The sequence below is a fragment of the Rhinatrema bivittatum genome, chromosome 13, assembly GCF_901001135.1.
Source record: "Rhinatrema bivittatum chromosome 13, aRhiBiv1.1, whole genome shotgun sequence".
NCBI classification, from domain to species: domain Eukaryota; kingdom Metazoa; phylum Chordata; class Amphibia; order Gymnophiona; family Rhinatrematidae; genus Rhinatrema; species Rhinatrema bivittatum.
The window spans coordinates 50,366,675-50,387,820 of NC_042627.1; the positions used below are offsets into that span (position 1 = coordinate 50,366,675).

The 21,146-nt window shown below is 41.0% G+C and overlaps 1 protein-coding gene across 1 annotated transcript in view; it reads right to left on the reverse strand.

Moving 5' to 3' along the window:
* Positions 1-530: 530 nt before the first annotated feature.
* The window catches only part of UNC13C (unc-13 homolog C), a 688,103-nt gene continuing 667,487 nt past the window's right edge, over positions 531-21,146 (reverse strand). Inside the window, exons 30-32 of the mRNA XM_029574856.1 lie at positions 8,710-8,802; positions 7,753-7,912; positions 531-1,164 (exon numbers count right to left, since the gene is read on the reverse strand). Coding sequence (XP_029430716.1) covers positions 882-1,164; positions 7,753-7,912; positions 8,710-8,802 — 536 coding nt within the window. The 3' untranslated portion in view covers positions 531-881. The remainder of the gene's footprint in view (positions 1,165-7,752; positions 7,913-8,709; positions 8,803-21,146) is intronic.

Genomic DNA, 21,146 nt, shown 5'->3' on the forward strand with positions numbered 1-21,146 from the left:
AAAAAAATCATGAAATATTGTATAGCATGCATACTGCACTGTAGGATAGTTTCATTTCTACAGAGATGGACTTACCTTTTTAATCAAATGTGATGTCACTTTGGCAATTTCCTAAGAAACACAAACAGAGAAACGTGACGGCAGAAAAAGACCATACGGCCTACCTGGTCTGCCCAGCCAATAACAAACAGTAATAGACCCAGGTAACTCAAGGCTTCTTGTAAGATTGCTTTACCGGAACATCTTCACAGTGAATGATCAGAAAGGTTGAGTAGGTCAGTATAAAATATTCCCCACTCATCTAGTATGCAAAACAAAAACGCTACTTGTAATCAATGAGGGTAGTATGAAATTACAAATACTTTCAGAAAGGAAATGTGATAGAAAATATAACATTTGTAGTAGCATGAAATGAAAATACATCCGTATTAAATTTGGTAACAGTATGATTTAAACATTAGTGAGAGGGGAATGCAAGTAAAAAGGTCTGTAAATCAAGCAACACAGTAACATAACAAGGACAACCAATCAACCAATTCAAAAGACTAGCAATTTATTATTGAATTTTCATAATGATGGACTTGCAATGAAATCAACATTTCCAAAGATGTTATTAAATAATTCGGTTTTAGATCTTAGTGTTGGCACTTCATTGTAACAGTGGCTTGCCCAAAACCCAAAGTAGGTTAAAAAAAGAAAAAGTTTACATCTCCCCAACATACCTTGCAAACATAGTACTGAAGTACTAGCAAACACGGAAAATATTTAAATAAACATTCCCACTGATTTGCACACGCATGCACTATTCAAAACAACAACACTGTGTCGATGTAGCTATGCTCCTGGTAGGCGATGGGTTTTTTGTTCATTTGAAGGGGTTTTTAGATTTCCTCACTTGATCTTGTATCAGATTTAAGTCTCACAAATTCTTTAGCAACCTCGTCATTGGTCCTCTGAGAAAGTATTCTGAGTATTGTCAACCCAGTCTCATCCATGAAGATATTTCTCCGCAGAGGGTACCACGAAGCACAGCTTCCTTTTTCCACCATGGTGTGTAGCTGGATGACTGCCATTCCTATAATGCGATCCTCTCGAGCAAAGCAGTAATCCTTCACAGACAGGTGAAGCTCATAGGCCCCTGGGCCCTCTTCATTACTCAGAATGCTGTGTGGATTAAAAATATGCCTTCAGTACAGGGACCTTATTCTAACTCCCCCAAGGGAATTGAATCTGTTAAGAGCCTGGCTAAAACTGTAATATACCTTTTGGGAATATTAAACAGTTTTGCAAAAGCAATACCTTTGACATATAAAACATTATTTTCATATTATCTATACTAGGGATCCTCTGTGCCTGTCCCATGCTTTTTTGAATTGTAATAATGCTTTTGCCTCATAAATTGAACAATCTTTCTGGGAAGAAATATTTCCTTATTATATTCTTGAATCTATTCTCCAGCCTCCTAACTTTTTTTTCTAGAACTTCCTTTCCACTAAAAATGCTTGCTTCTTATACATTTGTACTTTTGAGGTATTTTAATATCTCCAGCATATTTTCCTTTCCTCCTCCGCCTCTTGGGTATAGATATTTAGGTCCTTAAACATTGTCTCATAGTACTTATGGTTTCGACTCTGCACCATTTTAGCAGTATTCCCCTGGCCATATGCAGAATTGTAGAATATTCCAGAAGAGGTCTCTAATGATTTCTACACAATGTTAGCATCTCCTTTTTTCTGGTGGTTATACCCTAGGCTTCTGATTTTCTGCACCATCCAGGGGTAGATTCTGTACTGAGGGTTATAAAATTCTGCATCAGAGCTTTTGTGATTCTGTAATAAGTCTCTGGCACATCTGCATACATTTGGATGCATTTGTGAATGATTTAATATGGGCCAAATCAACTTTATTGAAAATCAAAGTTTAAAATGTTTCTTTAAAAGAATAAGATTTCCAGCCTTTGTAGATGCATCTGAATAATTAATGTTATTTTGCTCATTGTTCATGTTCTCTAGTTCAGTGTTTTCTCCTATTTTCTTTTATTTTGTAGTCCCTTTACTTTCTTCTGTTTGCTGTCTGACATCCCTTTCTCTCCCCCTCTCTCTCCAAAAAAAAATAAAAAAGGCCACTGCTGACTCATTCCCCCCAATCAGGCTGCTGCCTGGCCACTCCCTGTTGTGATTTAATTAGGCTCAGAGTCCAGTAATAGAGACCCTCAGAAATGCTGAAGCAGAACAATATGTTATTAAATATCACATGGGGGTACCAGACTAAACAGCATTAGGAAAGCACGTCAGGGATAGCAATTTGTTAAGCATAAGACAATTAGAACTGTACATCATTTCATTAAGTTGCCTACATGTCACATTAGTGGCTAACATTCCATGAACAATAACATCTTAACAATTATTCAGTTACCAACAGAAATTAATTCATTAGCCATCTTTTAAGGATGCTGGAGAAGTTCTGAGGACCCAGTTGCAGGTGGGCACTGCACCGCGACTTCCCGACAGACAGGAGTGAACATAAAAACAGTCAGACACGCTCAGCGCTGCACACTGACAGTCACTTCTGATGGAGCCTCGCTTGAGATAGTGACAATAATTTTCTGTTGCTTGCCGTTTGCACATAACTGGGTCTGTCTGGGTAGTAATACCGGAATTGGCAACATTACAAACCAGTGGTTCCCAAACCTGTCCTGGGGGGATCCCCAGCTGGGATAATCATGCATAATCCCGCAATGATTATGCATGAGATAAATTTGCATGCATTGAAGGCAGTGCATGGAAATCTCTCTCATGCATATTCAGTATGGAGATCCTGAAAACCCGATTGGCTGGGGGTTCTCCCAGGTCAGGTTTGGGAATCTCTGCTACAAACTAAAAGCACAAGGATAAACAATGTACAGTTATACACATACTTTTTTATTTTAAAAAAGCTGAGTATAAATTCTTTCAGTGAAACTACACACTCACCAAATAGCTGCCCCCTAGTCTACCTTCCCCTCAAAGGCTGTTCTTGTCATGTCTTTCTTCCTTTTCCTTACCTGAAGGCTGCTACTTCCTTCCTCCTGTTACCAGGCTGCTGCTGTCTCTCTCTCCATCTCCACAAAAGGCTACCTGGGTAGGTTTCTCTGCCCCTCCCCTGTTCTCCTTTTTGTCCCCTAGTAATCCCCATAGCAGTTTGTGCCCCCTCACTGCCTCATCTTAATGAAGTGGCTCCTGTTTCCTGCTTCTTTTGCTTCCGATGGAAGCCTCTTTTGTCTGACAGCCACATGGCTCTTTTTAGAATTAATCACGTGGCACTGTCTTTGCTCTCATGAGTTCAGATGCTACTGTCACTGTGCGACTCACAGGGAGCCATATGGTGGTCGATAGGCAGGGAGGAAGGCAGATGAGCATCGACCTGCTGAAGGATGGGGAATTCAGCAGCAACAGCAGTCTGTCTGGGGTGGAGAGAAAGCAGAGGCTGCAAGATGACAAAAGATGGCCTACAGTTGGGCGGGGGCGAGGGGAGGGCACAGCTGTGTACACTCTTTTGCAATTCAAGGACAAAGAACTGATTCTGTAGCATTATCTTATCCGTGGCTGCAAAACTGTTGGAAACCAGGGACCTTGCTTATACCACTCACATGAGCACAGCTTTCCACTGGCTTTTGCCACTGCCTTGTCACGCTGTTTGGCAACCTTGAGATCATCACACATGACATGATCACCCCATGATTCCTCTCTCCTGTACAGTGCACATCAGTTATTTGCTATTCCATCTCCCCATCATGTAATTTTTCTTGGGGGGTTTGTGCTTTAAATGCATGATTTTATGGATGGTTTTTTTTGCACTGATTCTTAGCTGCCAAACTCTTGAACATGTCACGATCTTTCTTACATGGTGGCACATTGTATCAGCTTTCGGAGGGTAATTTTCAATAGTGGGCATAAGCGGCCACATACAGACGTAATTTGAAGCACCAGCGTTACGCCTGATGATGTTATGTTGCATGCCACAGTTCTTAATGTGACATACGAAAGGAATTTCTCCTGGAGGAGAGGAGATGCTGGGGAGATACGATACAGATCTTCAGATACCTGAAATGTTTTAGTGATGAACGAACTTCAAACTTTTTCTGTTCAAAAGGAAAAAGTAGAGCTAGGGGGGACACGAAATTAAACTCCAGGGGGCACAACTCAGAACCAACGCCAGGAAATATTTCTTCATGGAGAGGGTGGTGGATGCCTGGAATGCACTCCCAGAGGAGGCGGTGAACACAAAAACAGTGAAAGAATTCAAAGGGGCATGGGATAAACACTGTGGGTCCCTAAAGGCTGGAGAATGGAAATGAAGGAAAGGGTGCACCCCCTGCTGAGTGGCGGTTACTACCGTTAACAGTATGCATGGGGATAACTCCCCTTAACCAATAAGCCTGGATGCAACTTCAGGATCGCTCTCGGCTTTGACGGGGGGGGGGGGGGCAATTGGATTCAGACGACAAAACATCTTGGGCCTCGACTATTAGAGTATGGTATACTGATACGCAGGCGTAAGGGAAAAAGCAAAGGACTGCTTCTACAACCAAGTCCAAAAGCAAAGCAGCAGCGTCGTCTGAATTTTCAAGAGGACCCCTTTCCCAGTAAAAATGTTGCTATGTTAATATATAAGGCTAGGGGTGTCAACCGCACAGAGCAGCAGCTACTTCCCTTAACAGAAACACGGGGGTAACCTACACGAAGCGGCAGCTACTACCCTTAACCAAAACATGGGGTTAACCTGCACGAAGCGGCAACTACTACCCTTAACAGAAACATGGGGGTCACCTACACAAAGCGGCAGCTACTACCGTTAACAGAAACAGGGGGGTAACCTGCACGAAGCGGCAGCTACTACCCTTAACCAAAACATGGGGTTAACCTGCACGAAGCGGCAGCTACTACCCTAAAAAGAAACATGGGGATAACCTGCAGTTGCTACTATAAGAAACTTGCTGGGCAGACTGGATGGACCATTTGGTCTTTTTCTCTTGTCAATACTATGTTATTATGTAAAATGCTTGTAACATGAAAGAGGATTTCATCCATGGGAATGTTTACTGTATTTAAAGATTGATTTTTAAGTACTGCACTTACAATTACACATTTTTTTTTATTAAAAAAATTAATTTTTTTCTCAGAAGATGTAAATACTTAAAGCAATCCATCAGCATGAACTCTCTTTTTTTTTCTGGCATATGCTGTGGTAAAGGATTATAAAATGCTCTAAACCAGGGCTTATACTATTAAAAAGAGGAATGAAAGATCTCTCTCTGAACATTTTCCTCCCATAATGCTGAGGACATATGCTAAGCCATAAAAAGTCAGACAATTGTTGACCCATGCTGAAACTTTTTAAAGTGACGCATAGTGATAGTTTGCGGAGGGGGGAGGTCAATTTTGAGCAACCAGCATTACTTGCAGTGTACCCAGGCACTTTTAGTTAACATGCATTGCAGTCAATTTTTGAAACGGAAACAATGCACGTTGTTTCTCCTTGAAAATCAGAAAAGGCAAAGTATTGCACGCTAAAAAGCATCCACATGCTTAGCTCTGCTTACTGTGAAAGCAGCCGGGGAGAATAGCTCACGTACCTTTGAAAATGCCAAGCATGCATGAGATTTTACTCCCCCTCAATGTAAAGAAGCACTTTCTTTTTCCTTGCGGCTAAAAGTACACGCACTATGGCAGCCTGCACATGCCTTTAGCTAGGCAGATGAGGGCAATCTTCAGTGAAGTAATTTTACCTGGATAAATTGCTGTGACGCTCCCAAAAGCTAGTCAAGAAATGTATTAAAGTTTGGTCCAGTAAAAAGGTATGGCCTTTTGTTTTGCTGTTATTTTTATTAACCTTCATCTCTGTGCATTTTCAACAAAGCCAGGCAAATCTCCTCTGGCCTGGTTTGAAGCTAGGTTAAATCTGCAAATATCTGATTCAGATTTACTCAGAGCAGATTCAGATCAGAGTGAATGGGCAGGCCTAGCCTCACAAATTTGGGATGACAGATTAAGAGCAGCTTACCTCTGGCATGATTTCCATGAATTTTCATTTCACCAGCTGCGGAGCCTGAAAGAGCTCCCCAGTGGCCAGCAGCGCCGACCTCCAGCAACTGCTAGCAGCACAACGGTTTTGGAGTCAGCGGCAAAAAGTCAGCGTGGCCAGCAGCTTGGAGCCCCTATCTGGAATTGAACCTTGCAGAATTACCTGCCCTTCCCCCGAAAAACCTCAGCAGCCTTGCCTATGTATGAGGGAATATAGCTCCAGTGGGTACCTGTATATGTGGACAATCTGCAGAATTCCTAATCTACAGAACTGTTTTTAGAAATGTGTGAAAAGTGACACATCAAAAACAAATAGAGGTAGATCTTTAAAAAGTACGCGCACGCGTACTTTTGTTCGCACAACCGGCGCAAACAAAAGTGTAAAATCCGGGGTTGGCACGAGCAAGGCTGCGCAAAATCGGCAGCCTGCGCGCGCCGAGCAGCGCAGCCTGCCTCCGTTCCCTCCCTTCCCCTATCTAACCCACCCCCCAGCCCTACCTAAATTCCCCACCCTACCTTTGCTGTACAAGTTACGCCTGCTTGAGGCAGGCGTAACTTGTGCGCGCCGCCTCGGCATCCCCCGGCACAGGCCGCAGTGCCGGGGGACTCGGGACCGCCCTCCCGGCCCGTCCCTGAACCGTCGCCACACCCCAGACCCGCCTCGGACCGCCCCCTGACCCTGGACACCCCCCCGTCCGACCGACACCCCCCGGACACGCCCCTCCCGCCCCTTTTATGAAGCCCCAGGACTTACGCTCGTCCTGGGGCTTTGTGCACGCCGGCGCGTGAGTGCCCTGCGTGCGTAAATCCGGGAGGATTTATGCGCGCAGGGCTTTTAAAATCTACCCCATAGTGTGCAGATTGAAGACTTTTCAATTGCAAATCATTCATACAAAACATAACTTTTAATCTTATTTATTTTTTGCCTCAAACTAAAAACAAAATGTTATAAAGCACTGATTTTATATTACCTTTTTGTTAAAATGCATACAAAATTATTATTAATTTTGAGGTCCATATTCATTCACTGTACAATCAGCTACTTAGCTGTATAAATTTATCTGGCTAGTTTAGCTCTATATTCAGTGGCGTAGCGGCACCACTGAATATATCTGGCTTCCTTAAAGCTAACTGGATTATTTTATCCAGATAACTTTAGGGTAGGTGTATGGGCTGACCAGAGTTAGCCGGATAAGTTATCTACCGGTATTTGAATATCTGGCTAACTCAATTCCTCCCAGTTATGCTCCCAGAATGCTCCTAACTTATCTGACTAAATTCTAGTGCCCAGATCTTCATTGAACTGGATAACATCTGAGTTATCCAGCTAAATGCTTTTGAATATGAACCTCTTCACTTTCATGAAAAAGTTTGCCAAATTTTAACACTTGGAGTGAAACATTTGTCATTAACTCCTTTCAGTGTAAGAGAGCAAAAAAGGTGAAAATTAATTTCTTGTGAAATTCTTATGTGAAATAATTAACATTTTGTGAATTCTCAGTTGTAAGGTAATACGGTCTATGCTTTATACTTGTGGCCTCTTCCACTAAAAAGAAATACATTTTTTTAACAACAAATCACATTACTTATACTTTAACTTCTAGTATTACCTAAAGCAATATATTGTAGCATTAGTTATGATTTATTATTAAATTAATGTTTTATAAGCTAATAACTTCACGGCACTTACAAGTGAAAGACTTCATTGTATTTCGGTGACCATGTGTTGCTCTTTGTCTTGGTGCCAAACCTTCTTTTCTTGTCACTGAGATTGGGACCCAGAATATAAACCTCCACAAAAGGCCGGAACATAGCAGTTGTTTGCCAGTTCAAGTCATTAATTGCCACGACTATGGTAAACAGACAAAAGAATACATTAAAAACATGAAATTAGGAACAAAAAAAACAAACTTGCTTGAATGTCTGGCTATGACTCTATTATTATAACTTCTATATGTGGGCTGGCCCATGGCTCAGGCGGTAGAACCAGGTGCTGCAGCGCACAAAACCCAGGTTCACATTCTCGGTCCGCTGGGGATGGTCAGGCCTGAACGCACTGCAGAAGTGCTGCCCTCAGGCTTAGGGAGACAGGGGTGCTTGCTGCTTCTTACATGCTGGGGTTTTTTTTTTTTTGCCAGCCAAAAAGAGGCATTGAAGATGCACATTGGAAGAGGAGCCTCTTAAGTCCTTAGGCTAGGAAGGGACCCTCAGAGTTGCCCAGTCTTTGGAGGGGAGTTTCAAGATGGAGAATGGAAAAGGGGAAAAGGAGCACAACCTGCTTAATGTTTTTCAGGAAACCCCCATCAATTTCTAAAGGAGAACAACGCAACCCATCTGAGATCTGGGACTAAGACTCTCTCTCTCGCATTACAGGACAGGGTTTGGGAACAAGAAAGCCCCATGCATCACATGGCAGCAGCATTTACAGGGTAGCCCAAAGGTTCTGGAAGAAGCCATAGCCACAGCTGGTACCACAACTCGTACATACAATCTGACATCATGTCTAATCTAAGAGGACAAACTTTAAATTAGGCTGCAATAATGAGATCAATTGGATAGCGGGAAATCCACTGAACTAAGATCTTACATTATTGTTAGCTAGAATTGTGATAGCCATTTTAGACGATATTGGCAATGCAAAACTCACCTTTTACAGTGATTTTATGTTCTCCAGTTCCAGGATGCGTGAAGAGGTCCACTTGAACAGAGATTTCACCCACTGAGTTATTGGAGGTCTTACCTAAAATGTAAACAGCAACACGAATTAAATAAATGTTTGCATATCCACAACTGATCTGTACACTTGAAAAAAATGGAAATATTCTGATATTAGCAATTACTGAAGCATATGTGAATACATCATACTGGGGAATATCTATGAAAGGGAATCCTACATGCAGAACAGTATTCAAAGCTCTCCATTTATAATGATCGCCATTATATAAGACAATGAGGTCGATATTCAGAGATCCAGCAAGCTGGTAAGCTATCTGGCTAAAGTTATGGGCCTAACTTTATCCGGATATTCAGTGAGACATATACACATAAGTTGCCCCTGAATATACCTGGTTAAAGTTATGCCCATAACTTAACCTGAAGAACTATCGGATAATTATTTTTCTAACCAGCCAGGAGAGCACTCACCAACTCAGCAAGTTGGCCCCAAACTTGGGAAGGTCTCCATTAACTCACCTTTCTATCTGGATAAAGTTTATGACAGTAAATTTTAAACAGATGCGTGTTGGTTGGAACTTAGACATTTTATAACATACACGTGTATATGCACACATGTTATAAAATGGACTGACTGCGCGCACATGTACACACAATTTTAAGTGGGTGCATGCCTATGCGCACAAATACCGCTTCTATCGTGTAAGTGGGGGGATTTTAGTAGACGAATGCTGACGCCATTTCCAGTTTTCCCAGTTTGTTCCCAGTTCAGCCAGGTAAGGGATAGGATTTCCAAACACCCTGGTTTAATAGCTTCACATTTCCCCTGTTAGCCCCTACATTTAAAACCCTGCCAATCTATCTATTTTTCTTTATTTTATTACTTACACATCCTCCACAGCAGAAATTAAGTTATGCGGCAGTGGACCATAGTGCGCGCTGTGCACATAAGTATTTACACGAAAATTTGAAGTTGAAATCCAGGCATGCCCATGCCCCGCCCAGATCATGAACTGTGTTCCTTTTTCAGAACTCTTCATTCGTGCGCTGTAACACTTTCAGTCTGGCTGCAGCTACAGGAACAGTTTCAGGAATACCACAAGTCTTGACTAACTTGGTTTGGGCGCAATTATTTATTTATTGTGCATCACAAGTGCATAAATCAAAGTAATAGCTCACCTTGCATCAGGCACACATATTAGGTAGACATACCAGTATACAGATATCCTGTGAGGACCTACCAGATCCCCTGAGGCCTCCTAGGGCTCTCTAGGCCTGGGTTCTTATGGTAGGTGAAGAGAACCTCTATTAACCCAGAATCCCTTGCAGCATTCTGCCTTAAGGAGGACTGGGTTAGATACCTGAACTGGGCTCCTTAAGGTAGATTGAGGGAGTTGTCAATACACTCCTTCACAGTGCATAGCGAGAGATACGCAAAAGTGTGGGCACCTTTTAAAATCCACTCTGCATGCGCCGGCCCAACAAGTTCATGTATCTCCCAGTTCTGGTGCTCGGTGGGCTTTTAAAATTCACCTTTATGTACACAAATCATTATTGGCCAAATTTTGAAGCCCCCCCCGCCGCGCGTAAAATCCGGGTGCGCATTTTAGAAGGGACCCGGCCGCATATGAAACCCCCGTTATGCGCACAAGAGCCAGACCTCACAAAATAGGCGGTTCGGGGGGCAGGGAGGGGCGGAGCTGGAAGTGGCTGGTACAGCAGCCATTTGCTACTCTGCTAGCGCATGCAACTCACGCCAGCTCAGGAGCTGGCATAAGATCTGAAATAAAGAAGAAAAAAAAAAGGTAGGCCATGTTAAGGGGTCAGGGAGGACAGGTAGGTAGGGGGGGTAGGAAAGTTCTCTCCCAGTCCAGTCTATGCCGCGCGTAAATTGGCCAAATCTACCCTCCTGTGCGTGCCGGCCCGGATTTTATAACATGCGCTTAAGCACTTTTGATGGGATGATATGTAAAATCTTCTATGTACCTTTTTATTATAACAAATGACTACTTCAATAAGAACATACGATTTGCTATCCTGGGTCAGACCAAAGATCCATTGAGTCCAGCATCCTGTCTTCAACAGTATCCATTCTAGGTCAGTAGAAATTATTCAGCAGATCCCAAAGAATAGATGCATTTCTTGCTGCTCACTCCTAGGGATAAGTAATGGCTTTCCCAAGTCTACCTGTCTAGTAATGGTCCAGGAACTTGTCCAAACCCTTTTTAAGTATATTAATAAAATTATCCTGGGTCTACCACAGGTATTAACACTGACAAGTATTACAAACAATATACCCGTGTATTTCAATGAATTTTATCTTCAATTTTTATTATTTAACACACCTTTAAAAACATAACACATATCTATTTATATCACCCATACACACCACATTCACTCACACAGTAATGAAAATATTAAAAACCAACAATACAAATTTGTTACACTTTAACAATACTATTGCAACATTCCCTAATTTACAATGTAAACATACTCCTCTTTTATTATTAATTACCCCAATTTCTACCACTATTATATTTTAACACAAATGTAGACAATCATTTATAATTAAAGTTCCTTATTAAGTTCATATTTCATAGGTTACATCCTAACATAGTGAACATTTAATTAAATTGCCATTCTCATTTTCATGAAATTCATAACTTGTATTCCAACACAATCGATATTGCAATTTCTTTAATCTTATCCCGACAGGAAGCTCCTGTTTCTCCCATTGGTTTCTTCAGGGGATTTTGTTCACATAATAATTTGCAATCATGAATCTCAACTTCATTGCCCAAATCTCAGCAGTACCAGAAACCTTAAAACCAAAAAAACATGTGCCAAATGAATACGTGCATCTATTACCCCAATGCTCCTCCTTCTAATAAATATTTTTTAAAAAATTCTTTAAACAATTTGGAAAAATATCTTATTATTTCCCTAGTCATTGTTATCAACATCACTGCACTTACCCAAGCTCCAATGCTACAACTTCCATTTAAACCGCTATATATTTCTTCAAAAACTGCTTTACCGTTGTCTATTTCATCAGAAACTGCTTTACATCTATACAAATTCAAAAATAAAATCAATATGTACAAGCTGCACAATGTCTCCACGTAACCAGCTCTCATTTTTTTAAACCATTATACTAACCTGGAATTTATGTCACTATATCATTCCCTTATGTTCTCAAACAAGTATTTCATTACCCGTGCCGACCATTGTTCCATCATGTCATCCTCTGTAACAGATAAACCACCTTTAACCTATCCTATCCAAAACATTACCATAAGTTATCTTCTATCCGAAACAAAAATCACTTACTTTATTGCATATGAACCACCTCTTGCTTCAAACCACCATATTTCACACAGCGTCTCTCCTTCACAGAAAACGCCACGGCTGCGCACTACCTACTTCCTGTTGCCTGTTCTTTTTCAAGCTTTCCCGCGCCATTGCAATACCCTAAAATATCGCGAGATGATAGTTCCATATTGTTACCTAGCAACCAAGACACCGAAACCGAAATAAAAGGGGAGTCATAAAAAAATACTCCACTCTATCTCTTGATTGAGACCCCCTGGTTCCACAGTTCCCCACTTGTAAATGAAACGTTGTTCCTTTTGAGTTAAAACTCTAGAGACATTTCCCCCGCGTTGCAACGTCAATTGGTAGAGCACACAAAACCTCAACTCTTCTACCTTGTGTCCCTTTTTGAGCCAATGAGAAACTATTGGGGCTTTGTCTTTTTTAATCCTAATATTACTGATATGTTCCAATATCCTGATTTTAATAACTCTTTTCGTCTGTCCGATATAAAATAACCCACAGGGGCAAGTAATCAAATAGATTACCTGTGCCGATTTACAATTAAAACATTTTGGTAAATAATAAATTTCCCCTGTGGATGGAACATAGACCTGTTGAACTTGTTGGACATATGGACATGCCAGACAGCCTTCACATATAAATTGTCCCTTAGTTTCTTGATCATCGCTTTGAATAGGGAGTACCGAAGAAGTTAATATATCTCTAAGTGACCTATTCTTACGAAAAGCAAAAATGGGTAGTTCTTCAAATATCCCTTCATCTCGCAAAACCGACCAATACTGGTTCACAATCGATTTAATATTGAACCCTAAATGGGAAAAGGGGAGTGTACATACCACTCTAGTAAGAGGTTCCTTCCTTCTCGTAATTAACAAATTATCCCTATTGGCGTATAGTGCGCGTTTAAATGCCCTTTTGATTACTTTTTTTGTATATCCACGCTCTAGGAATCTAGCTGACATCTCCTGAGATTTTAACTTATATTCCTCCACTGTTGTACAAAGGCGTCTTAAGCGCAAGAATTGCCCTATGGGTATGTTCTCTTTTAATCGCTTTGGATGAAAACTAGAGAATTCCAAGGTTGTGTTTCTATCCGTCTGTTTCCTATAGATGGTGGTGCACAACCTCCCACCATCCTTATAGACCCTCATGTCCAAAAAAGACACACTATCCCTGTGCTCCGTGAATTCAAACTGCAAGTTAGCGTCCTGTGCGTTGATCCAATCCTTCAACTCACTTAACCGTTGATATGAACCTTTAAATACGAAAAAGACGTCGTCAATAAATCGCCTCCAAAATACTATTTCTTTCCAGAAACAAGACTGATATACGTGGATCTCCTCAAACTTTGCCACATATAAACAGGCTACCGATGGGGCCATCGAAGACCCCATCGGTATACCTTTAATTTGATGGAAAAAATCATTTTCAAATTGGAAGAAACTTTTTTTCAAGATTATTGACGATAACTGTAATAATAAGTCTTTTTTCTTTGTGGACATATCCATTGTTTCTAATCTGTCACGTACAATATAAACAGCAGAATCCTGAGGAATATTCGTATATAATGCAGATATATCTGCTGTCACCAACCACCACTCATCTTGTATTCCCTCTAGTTGTGACACATTGTTGATAAAATCCACTGAATCTTTGATGTATGATTTTATATTACGTACAGCCGGCTGTAACAGGGAATCCATATATTTAGAAATGGGTTCAAATAATGATCCCATACCCGAAACTATCGGTCTTCCCGGCGGAGACAACAGGTTTTTATGTACCTTCGGCACCATATAAAAGACTGGACTAACTGGATTCTCCTCAAACAGATAATCCGCCAATTTCTTGTCAATTACCTTGCCTTTCACTGCTCCCTGTATAAGAGAAAAAAGCTCCATCTGAATGCCCTCCGTTGCAATAGAATGTTGCAATAGTATTGTTAAAGTGTAACAAATTTGTATAGTTGGTTTTTAATATTTTCATTACTGTGTGAGTGAATGTGGTGTGTATGGGTGATATAAATAGATATGTGTTATGTTTTTAAAGGTGTGTTAAATAATAAAAATTGAAGATAAAATTCATTGAAATACACGGGTATATTGTTTGTAATACAAACCCTTTTTAAACCTAGTTATGCTAGATGCCTTGACCACATCTTCTGGCAACAAATTCCATAGCTTAAGTTCTGAAATTAGGGAACATGACATGAAACTCCAAGGGGTTACACTCAGGACAAATGTCAGAAATATTTTTTTCACAGAAAGACTGGTAGATACCTGGAATGTCCTCCTATTGGAGGTAGTGGAGAAAAAAAGCTATACTGGGATTCAAGAAGGCATCCTCCTAGGATGGTAATGAAGCACGGGGATAACCTGCATGGAGAGCCAGTTACAAACCTAAACAGAAGGCATGGGGGATGACCTGCACAGAGCAACACAACCCTGAAAAATCTTGCTGGGCAGACTGGATGGGCCATTTGTGTCTTTTTCTGCCACCATTTACTATGTCACTATCATTGTGTATTCAGTGAAAAGTACTTTCTCCAATTTGTTTTCAGTTTCCTACCTGTTAATTTCTATGGATGTGCAGAGGGATGTCATACGTTGCATTCGGGATTCATATTCGTCGGGGGGTAGATACATTGCATTCGGCAAGGGGGGCCCCAATATGTTCATGCGTTAATTCTTATTCGTTTCCCAGCTAAAACTGAATTAACTACAACCCCCTACCCTCCTGACCACCCCAAGACTTACCAAAACTCCCTGGTGGTCCAATGGGGGGTCCGGGAGCCATCTCCTGCACTCACGCCCTCGGCTGCCGGTATTCAAAATGGCGCCGGCCATCCATTGCTCCTACCATGTGACAGGGACCGACCAATGGCACCGGTAGCCCCTGTGACATAGTAAGGTCAAAGGCTATCGGCGCCAATTTGAATACTGGCAGCCGAGGGCGTGAGTGCAGGAGATGGCTCCCGGACCCCCTGCTGGACCACCAGGGAGTTTTGGTAAGTCTTGGGGGGGTCAGGAGGGTGGGGGGTTTGTTTAAATTTGCTCCTTTAGATGGCCGAATAATTTGGCGAAGATTCATTTTATTCGTGGGGAATCGTGATACGTTTCGCTTCCCCTCGAATACAATGAATATGGCCTTATACATTGCGGATTACCAATACGTAGGAAAAGAATGCACACCCCTATTAATTTCATGGTGCGTCCTCTAGTCTTAGTACTGTTGGATTGGGTTAATAACTGTTCCTTATTTTTCTGCTCCATCCCACTTATTAATTTCTAAACCACTATCACATCCTCTCTCAGTTGTCTCTTCTCCAAGCTGCTCAGTCTTTCTTCATAAGAAGCCATTCCATCCCCTTTATAATTTTTGTTTCCCTTCTCTGTACCTTTCTTAGTTCCACTATATCTTTTCTTTTTTTGAGATGGGACAACCAGAAGTGCACACAATACTCAAGATGTGGTCACACCATAGACTGATACAGAGGCATCATGATATTCTCTGTTTTCTTCTCCATTCCTTTCCGAATAATTCCCAACATTATATTTGCTTTTTTGACTGCTGCCACACACTTAGTTGAGTATTTTAATGTATTATTCACAATGACTCCACAATCCTTTTCATGGGTGATGACTCCTAATATGGAACCAGCATTGTGTATTTACAATTTAAATTATGTGTGTCTATGTGCATCACTTAGCAGATGAAATTTAATTTGGACAACTGCAATTTAGATATCCAGTTCCCCAATCTTGTAATGACCTTCTGCAGTTCCTCACAGTCCACTTGTGTTTTAACAATTTTGAACAATTGTGTGTCATCTTTAAATATGATCACTTCACTCATTGCTTCCTTTTCCCAGATCATTTATGGAAATGGTAAACTACACCAGTCCTAGTATAGATCCCCAGGGGACCCACTATTCATGTCTCTCCATTGGGGAAAATTGGCCAATTAGTCTAACTCTGTTTTCTATCTTTTAGCCAGTTACCATTCTTCAATGATCAGGGTCCTTTTGTAGCACATAGTGTACTTTAACCAGATAAACGAGCTGATCATAGTCTTGGACTATGGTCATTGTTCTGTGCTCAAATCCCTCTGTGCCTCTCCCCCAGCGCCTCCCTATCCAGGTTCAGCGGGCCATCAAAGTTAAATTTGTTAAAAAGTAGAAACAACTGTTTAGATAAAATTAACTTACTTTCCTTAAACAGTAATTCAGTATGTAATTGCTACTTTAACATCTCAGGATAGTAATATCAAATGTGTTTCCAGATACACTTCAGTATCTACCAGATGGTTTAGACCATATTTGACAGGTATAAATAGGCAATTGGTTACAGAACAGCTTTTTAGTGACATGTAGTTTAGTGTCAGTAGCAGCCATTAGACATCTCTGTACAGTTGGAAAATTCCATGGAGAAATTCAGACTATTATAAAAGCTTAATTATGTTACTGACTGATTCTGTAACTTGTGTGTATTAAATGAAAAGTAAATAATGCAAGAGAATACTATTTTATGTGGGTTTAAGTAAAACCATGCCTGAAGGTATAAATAAACTTGTCCCAGGCATCCATTAACTGATAAATAAAAAGAAAACAATTTAATTTTTACAATCCCTTCACATCTAGTAATAGCACATACTGTATACTCTTTTGGATAGCAGAAAGACTAGGGGGCACTCCATGAAGTTAGCATGGGGCACATTTAAAACTAATCGGAGAAAGTTCTTTTTTACTCAACGCACAATTAAACTCTGGAATTTGTTGCCAGAAGATGTGGTTAGTGCAGTTAGTATAGCTGTTTTTAAAAAAGGATTGGATAAGTTCTTGGAGAAGAAGTCCATTACCTGCTATTAATTAAGTTGACTTATATAATAACCACTGCTATTACTAGCAACGGTAACATGGAATAGACTTTTTTTGGGTACTTGCCAGGTTCTTATGGCCTGGATTGGCCACTGTTGGAAATAGGATGCTGGGCTTGATGGACCCTTGGTCTGACCCAGTATGGCATTTTCTTATGTTCTTATACACCAAGTCTTAAAGAGGATTTGTGTTGGGTCTTTGGAGATGCTTATTAGGTAAGTTATATTAGGAAATCTCTGAGGACAGGGAGGCGCTTTAACATAGGCACCTGCCTGCCCCTTCCTACTCCACTTCTCTCATAGTTCTGCAGGCAGAAAAAGCAAAAGCAGAACCATGGATATGGGAGAGAAAATGGCAGCCGCTGATCCTGCTCAGGAGGCTGCCAGCAGTGAAAGGCAGCCAGTTTGTGGATCTATGGAAGCCTCTACCCCCACCTTATTTTACAAAGGAAGGGGAAAGGTGAAAAGTAGGGATGTGAATCGTTTTTGAACGATTAAAATTATCATCAGATAATTTTAAAATCGTCCAAAATCGTTAGAGTGCACGATACAATACAAATGCCCCCGATTTATCGTCAGGGGCATTTGTATTGTATCGTTAAATAGGGTGCGAGAAAACCGGCACACCACAAAAACCATAAAACCCACCCCGAACCTTTAAAACAAATCCCCCACCCTCCCGAACCCCCCCCAAATGTTTTAAATTACCTGCGGTCCAGTGGGGGGGTCCCGACGCGATCTCCCTCTCTCTCTGGCCACGGCTGCATTGAGAAATGGAGCCGGTGGCCCTTTGCCCTTATCATGTGACAGGGCAAAGGTAGCGCCGGCGCCATTTTGATTCCTGGCTCCCGACGTCACGCGTGCAGGAGATCGCCCCTGGATGCCCAGGGACTTTTGGCCAGCTTGGGGGGCCTCCTGACCCCCACAAGACTTGCCAAAAGTCCACCGGGGGTCCGGGAGCGACCTCCTGCACGCGGGCCGTATTGCCAATCTTCAAAATGGTGCCGGCGCTACCTTTGCCCTCACTATGTCATACGGGCAACCTTTGCCCTGTCACATGATAAGGGCAAAGGGCCACCGGCGCCATTTCTCAATGCAGCCGTGGCCAGAGAGAGAGGGAGATCACGTTTGGACCCCCCTACTGGACCCCAGGTAATTTAAAACATTTTGGGGGGGTTCGGGAGGGTGGGGGATTTGTTTTAAAGGTTTGGGGTGGGTTTTAGGGTTTTTTTTGGTGTGCGGTTTTCCCGCCCTCCCCCGATTAACGATTTTTAACGATTTAAAAAAAACAAACCAAAAACACGACGATAAGATTTCCCTCCCCCCCCGCCAAAATCGATCGTTAAGACAATCGATCACATGATTCACACCTCTAGTGAAAAGTACAGTGCTGTATTTTATTTTTATTATTATTTTATTTAAAGTCTCTTCTATACCGATAGCTGTTTGCACATGGTATCGGTTTACATAAAACAAATATTTGTAAGGGCCTCGCCCAAAAGTTAACAATCGCACGACAAGTAACAAACGAAATATAAGGGGGAAAAGTGTGTTAAAATATATATGTTTTAAGACTCGGAACTAAATATGGGGGTATCATATGCATTTACAGTAACAGGAACTATAAATAATGCTGAGGAGCATAACAATGAATACGACAACTATAATACAATAAAATACAATGTACAGGAGCCAGTGTTCTTAAGGCGTTCTTAATCATTTTCGAAGGAGGAGGTAAAGGCCAGGGAAGGGGGCAGGCTTAAGAGATGGTAGTATGCAGGGGTCGAGTGGCACACGGGAGGGCGAGCAGAAATAAGAGGAAAGGGGGAGCTACAGCATCGAAAGGATTCATGGGGGGTAAAGCATATCAAAGGGGGGGGGGGGGGGGGAAGCAAAGGCTGCCCAGTGGGTGATTCTGAGACCTGAGACAGTGAAAGGGGTGCTGCTGGGAATTTAGTACACTGTGCAGTGTAGGATGACAGCAGTCCTCAGTCGTTCTCAACTGCTTTTTATTTTTTCAACTGGGCCTTGTCTAGCATGTCACTGTTAACCAGGCACGTAACAACATAAGAAATGATATAATAGGTCAGACGGTCAGACTGAGGGTCCATTCTATTTCCAACGGTGGCCAATCCAGGTCACAAGTACCTGGCAGGATCTCAAATAGGAGACAGATCTCATGCTGCTATCACCCAAGGATAAGTAGTGGCTTTTCCCAAGTTTACCTGGTTGATAGCTTTTTTCTTCAGGAACTTGTCTAAACCTTTTTTTAATCCGGCTATGCTAACTGCTTTAGCACATCCTCTGGCAATGAATTTCAGAGAACAATTGTGCACTGAGTGAAAAATTATTTTCTCCAATTTGCTTTAAATTTTTTACTTATTAACTTCATGGACTGTCCACTAGTCCTTGTAGTTTTTGAAAAAGAAAACAACCTATTCACATTTACCCATTCCATTCCACTCATGATTTTATAGACCTTTATCATATCACCCTCAGCCATAACCTTTCCAACTGGAAACGCCCTAACTTCTTTACCCTTTTCTCATAGGGGATCATTCCATCCTCTCTCATTTTGGTCATTTTTTACTGCCTCTTTTATAATTCAGCTACAATTTTTGAGATGTAGTGACCAAAAATGTTCTTTGTAAAGGCCATGCCTATTTTATACTTATTGTTCTAAGTTATCTGTAAACCGATACGATGTGCAAACGGTTGTCGGTATATAAAATCTTTAAAACAAATAAATAAAGACAGTACTCTAGGTTCAGTCTCACCATGGAGCAATACAAAGGTATTATGACATACTCCATTCCTTTCCTAATAATTTCTAACATTCGGTTTGCTTTTATGACTGTTGCAGTTCACTGAGCAAAGGATTTCAAAGTATGGTCCATAATGATGTCTTAGATCCTATTCCTGGGTGATCATTCTTAATATGGAACATAACATTGTGTAACTACAGTTTGGATTACTTTTCCCCATGTGCGTAACTTTGCACTTGTCCACATTAAATTTAATCTTCCATTTGGATTCCCAGTCTCCCCAGTCTTACAAGGTCCTCTCCAACTTCTCACAATTTCCTTGTGATTTAACAACTTAGAATAATTTTGTGCCATCTGCAAACTTGATCACCTCATTTGTTCCGCTTTCCAGATCATTTATAAATATATTAAAAAACACCAATCCCAGTACAAATCCTTGGGGCACTCCATGGTTTACCTCTTTCAATTGAGAAAACTGATCATTTAGTCCTACTCTCTGTTTCCTATCTCTTACCTACTTTGCAATCCACAATAGGAGATTGCCTCCTATCCCATGACTTTTAAAAATTTTGTTAGGATTTTCTAATGAAAGACTTTGTCAAACATCTTCAAATATGCTATATCCACCAACTCACCATTATCCGCATGTTTATTAAATGCTTCAAAAAAATGTAGCAAATTGGTGAGGCAAGACTTCCTTTGGGTAAATCCATAATGGCTGTTTCCCATTAAACCATGTTTGCCTATATGTTCTGTGATCTTGTTTTTTTAGAATAAAGTCTATGATTTTTCCTAGCACTGAAGTCAGTCTCACTGGTCTATAGTTTCCTGGATCATCCTTGGAGACCTTTTTAAAGATTGGCATAAACTGACAATCCTCCAATTTCCAGGAACAAAAGATGATTTTAATGATAGGTTACAAATTACTAATATTAAATCAGCAATTTTATTTTTAAGTTCTTTCAGAATTCTGAGGTGTATACCATATGGTCCAGGTGATTTGCTCTATTTAGTTTGTTAATCTGCCCTATTACATCGTTCAGGTTCACCATATTTTGTTTCAGTTCCTCTGAATCATCACCATTAAATACTATTTCTGGCAAGGGTATCTCCTCAACATCCTCCTGAATTAACAAATAGCAGGAATGTACAATGTGTGGGCCTTCAGCATCAGAATGCAAAGGGTGACTGGGCCCTAAGTGGTGTAGAAGAACTTACAGTGACAGCAGCTAATGACCACTTACAGTAGCAAGAGTACATTAAACAAGTGAAAGATCTTGTATAAAAAGGAAAATTGCATATTATGTTGATAGGTACCATACCATTTAAAATATATTGATTTTTGACTTCTATTTTGGTTTCATTCCTATGCAATTTCAGACACTGGGACATTGTGATCGAGGGTAGGGAGCATGGTAAAGATAGAGAGACAAAC